Source organism: Protopterus annectens, chromosome 1.part1, assembly GCF_019279795.1.
Source record: "Protopterus annectens isolate FY-2018-M chromosome 1.part1, PAN1.0, whole genome shotgun sequence".
Taxonomy (NCBI): domain Eukaryota; kingdom Metazoa; phylum Chordata; order Ceratodontiformes; family Protopteridae; genus Protopterus; species Protopterus annectens.
In genome coordinates this window covers 489,102,073-489,106,101 of record NC_056726.1, presented here as the reverse complement: position 1 = coordinate 489,106,101, position 4,029 = coordinate 489,102,073, and the positions used below count along the sequence as shown (strand labels likewise).

The 4,029-nt window shown below is 42.9% G+C and overlaps 1 protein-coding gene across 1 annotated transcript; it reads right to left on the bottom strand.

Annotated features, from left to right (window-relative positions):
- Window positions 1-3,202: 3,202 nt before the first annotated feature.
- On the bottom strand, window positions 3,203-3,524 carry LOC122813325 (histone H4-like). Its single transcript, XM_044085586.1, has one exon. The coding sequence runs from the start codon at window positions 3,512-3,514 to the stop codon at window positions 3,203-3,205; it is 312 nt and encodes a 103-aa protein (XP_043941521.1). The 5' UTR covers window positions 3,515-3,524.
- Between the last annotated feature and the right edge of the window lie 505 nt (window positions 3,525-4,029).

Here is a 4,029-nt window from a genome sequence, read left to right as displayed (position 1 = left end):
ATAGACACATTATTGTCAGATCAGGGGTATATATTTATGGTTCCCATCCACTGATCCAAGTCTCACATGAGCAAGTGCAGGGAAGAGCTCTGCTTCACATGGATGTGCAGCCTGTTCCACAGATGGGAAGCCTCTTAGGCACATACCTGTCCTTCCAGCATGTCGTACTTATGTTGCAGGCAAGGTTTAGGTCCCTGTATCAGGTGTTCCTGATACTATCTGTTTTATGGATGTGCAACAGGTCCATTAGAGCTGGATTAGAGCATGCTTTGTAGGATGAGCATAGATCTTCTTTCCACAGCCTGTAAGAGACTGAATATAAAGACAAGTCTTTGAGGAGGTCTGCATAGGACTTATTCTCCACACCATGTATTCTTTTTGTGAGGCGCATATACCTGGCCAGGTACACACCAAAGGGGGAATTGTACTCAGTGGTTGGTCTTATGAGAGCAGAGTACAATGGAACAATGACATATTTGGATCTAGATGCCATTCCTCTGCTTATAAGTAGTGCAACATAGAATTATTTCCTCAGTACAGCAGACACATGAAGGTCAAATGCCAAATCACTGTCTTCATGCATTCCCAAATCTCTGACTATACAGTCTACTCTTAGAGGTGTACTTTCAATGTAGTAGTCTGATGGGGTGTCAATCTTTCTGAAAGATACCATGATGCACTTTTTTAGTATTCAGTTTTGGATCATGACTCCGGGTCAGCTTATTGGTCTGTGTCAGGCTTTCTTGGAGGATGATTGTGTCTTGGGAGGATGCAATGACTGCACCCAGTTTGCAATCATCTGCAAACCTTGTCAGCCAGAAGCCCATGATGTTTCCCCTAAACTCAGAGAAGTAGATATCAAGCAGGAGTGATAATAGCATTGTGCCCTGAGGCACCCCACTGGTAACTAGACTTTATGTGGAAGAAGATTCCCACTTATTCTAACTTCTTAGCTCCTGTCTGTAAACCAGCTGGCTATCCAGTGGGTGATGTAGGGCTTTTTATCTAGTTTAATGAGCTTTTCTAAAATGCCTTAATACAGTATTGTATCAAATGCTTTGGCCATGGTAAGATAGGCAATATGCACCATTTTGCTCTCATCCACTACTTTGGTGACCTCGAAAAAGTCCATCAGGTTTAGCAGGCAAGACCTGCCCTTGACAAATCTGAAGTGATTTGAGTTTGATGTTTGTAGGTTACCTATGTTGCCATTTAGGATATCCATGATTATTCTTTCCATAGCTTTGCATATAAGCCTAGTCAGGCTTATGGGTCGATAATTCTCCAGTCTGTGGATGGTCTGCCATTATGCATTAGGATAGCCATTGCAGTTCTCCATTCATTTGCATGAAGCCTTTTTGGAGGCTGTGGCTAAATAGTGTTTATAGTGTTCCCAGTAGTTCATGTTTAATGCTATTAAGGATACATCCTGGGATATTACTGGAACCCATTGAAGCAGTGCTCTTGGCCTTGAGACTGCCTTGAGCACCTCCTCTATAGTGGTAGCTGGGGGGGTATGAATGTAGGTATATCCAGAAGAGAGAGGGTAAACTCCAAGCTAAATTTGCTGGCCGGGAGGTTTGATATACCTTATGGCTCCATATAGGTGGCAGCATTTGCAATTAATTTGGTACATTGCTATGTATTGCCTTTAAGGTTACAGGCATAGATTAAGAATCTTGTGAATGTTCTCAGCCTAGGAGGCTAATTGTACATCAAATTTGGCTTTCTTGGACTTTATTACCCACCTTGGTAGTTTGCTAAGATTGATGAGGGATCTTCTTTTACCTTGCTGGATATTGCACCTCCTAATTTGTACCATAAATTTCCTCCTTTTTTATACACCCTATTAATGCTGGGATTCCACCAGGGCAGCTTGTGCTTAATCTGATTAAGTACAGCTGCCTCTATGCAGCTGTTAATATGATTATACAGGGTTTCTGTGAATTAATCTTACATAGGCAAGCAGTGTTCTCAGAGTTTGGGGGGGCTTGAAGATTTTCCAGGGTGTAACTTAGTAGCAGGACATTTCCCCAAGAATAATTCCTAAAAGTTCCAGGGTTAGCCGGTGTCCAGGTTTTATCTTTACTTCAAAGGAGCCAGATTTATGATCTGACCTGACTAGTGAGGACATTAAACTAGGAAGGTTCCAATGTTCCTTCATGTTTGTGAGGACCAGGTCAAGAATATTTGTGTCCCTAGTGGGCATACAGACTAATTGGTTCAAGGTGTTTGCATTTACAAAATCCAGGAATTTTGGGGCCTGCATATTAGGGTTGTGTATGATGCCCAGTTTATACTGGGGTAGTTACAGTCACATAAGTATTGTGTTAGGTTGAATGTGGAGTGTTTCTAGTATATCTAAGTATGTATTATGCTTTTCCTTTGTCAAAGAGGGGGACTTATAGGTTGTAAGAATATGGCATGGGACTTTGAATAAGGTAATTTGGACAGAGAAAACCTAAAGTGCATCATATTGACAGACCAGTCTTGAAGATGTAAATTGAGACAACCTCCACCTTTAGTTCCTGCCTGTGTAGTAGCTGGTCTAAATGTGTGGAAGTTACTGTAAACCTGCACTGCTGGGGTGCCCTCCATGGCTTTACACCATGTCTCAGTAACTGCACAGATGTCTACATTGTCCCGGGTGAGGAGAGCTTGCGGGGAGTGGAATTTCTTGTTTAGACTTCTGGCACTAAGCAGTAACACCTGCAGATTTTCCTGAGGTGATTTAACTATGTTAGGGGGTTTGTTAGGTTGGCAATGCCTAAAAAAGGCAGTGTGGGGAAGGACAAGGTTTAAGCCAATATTCGAGGTGACAGGTGCAGACTATCCCTGGCAAAGCAGTATGGTTTATCAACCGTATCCTCCCAGGATGACAAACATTGTACCCCCTCAAATGACACCATAGTCTAAGCCAATTGTTAGTCAATAATTATCTTTTTATGTTGTAGAATCATCCTAGGAGAAGGTAGAATGCAGTTCAATACTAGGATCATACCAGCTTGGGACACAGTCTGAGAGCTCCATCATGTCTCTCTTTGTGCAGTCTAGGGAGGTATGTCTCAGTTCATTGACATGACAGTATGAAAAAACGCCAAACCAAACCAGATAAAGCAGCAAACTTCAAGGGGAGGTCAGCAAAGGAATGTATAAAACCACCAATCTCCAAACAAGGGTCAGTTTCTTAATTACAAACACTTTAGCCTCCAAAACCGTAGGGAGTCCTGCCCTGGTGTTTTAGAGCATACACCACATCCATAGCTGTAACAGTCTTCCTCTTAGCGTGTTCAGTATAGGTAACAGCATCGCGGATCACATTCTCCAAAAACACCTTCAAAACACCACGGGTCTCCTCATAAATAAGCCCTGAAATACGCTTGACACCACCTCGACGAGCCAAGCGGCGAATAGCGGGCTTGGTAATACCTTGAATATTATCACGCAAAACCTTACGATGTCTTTTAGCACCACCTTTACCGAGGCCCTTTCCTCCTTTGCCATGACCAGACATGATTCTCCAAACTGAATGCTAACACAACTGTGTTATTTGCGCGATAACATTCAAGGTATTACCAAGCCCGCTATTCACCGCTTGGCTCATCGAGGTGGTGTCAAGCGTATTTCAGGGCTTATTTATGAGGGGACCCGTGGTGTTTTGAAGGTGTTTTTGGAGAATGTGATCCGCGATGCTGTTACCTATACTGAACACGCTAAGAGGAAGACTGTTACAGCTATGGATGTGGTGTATGCTCTAAAACGCCAGGGCAGGACTCTCTACGGTTTTGGTGGCTAAAGTGTTTGTAATTAAGAAACTGACCCTTGTTTGGAGATTGGTGGTTTTATACATTCCTTTGCTGACCTCCCCTTGAAGTTTGCTGCTTTATCTGACATGACAGTATGACTGAGTTATACTGGTATCTGTTGTTCAGTGACCTAAGTGTGTGTGTGATCTAACAGATCCTGGCCCCTGACAGATAGTTGACTGTGTGTCTCTCCTTACTTAGACTGGTGAGTGGGACATTGATG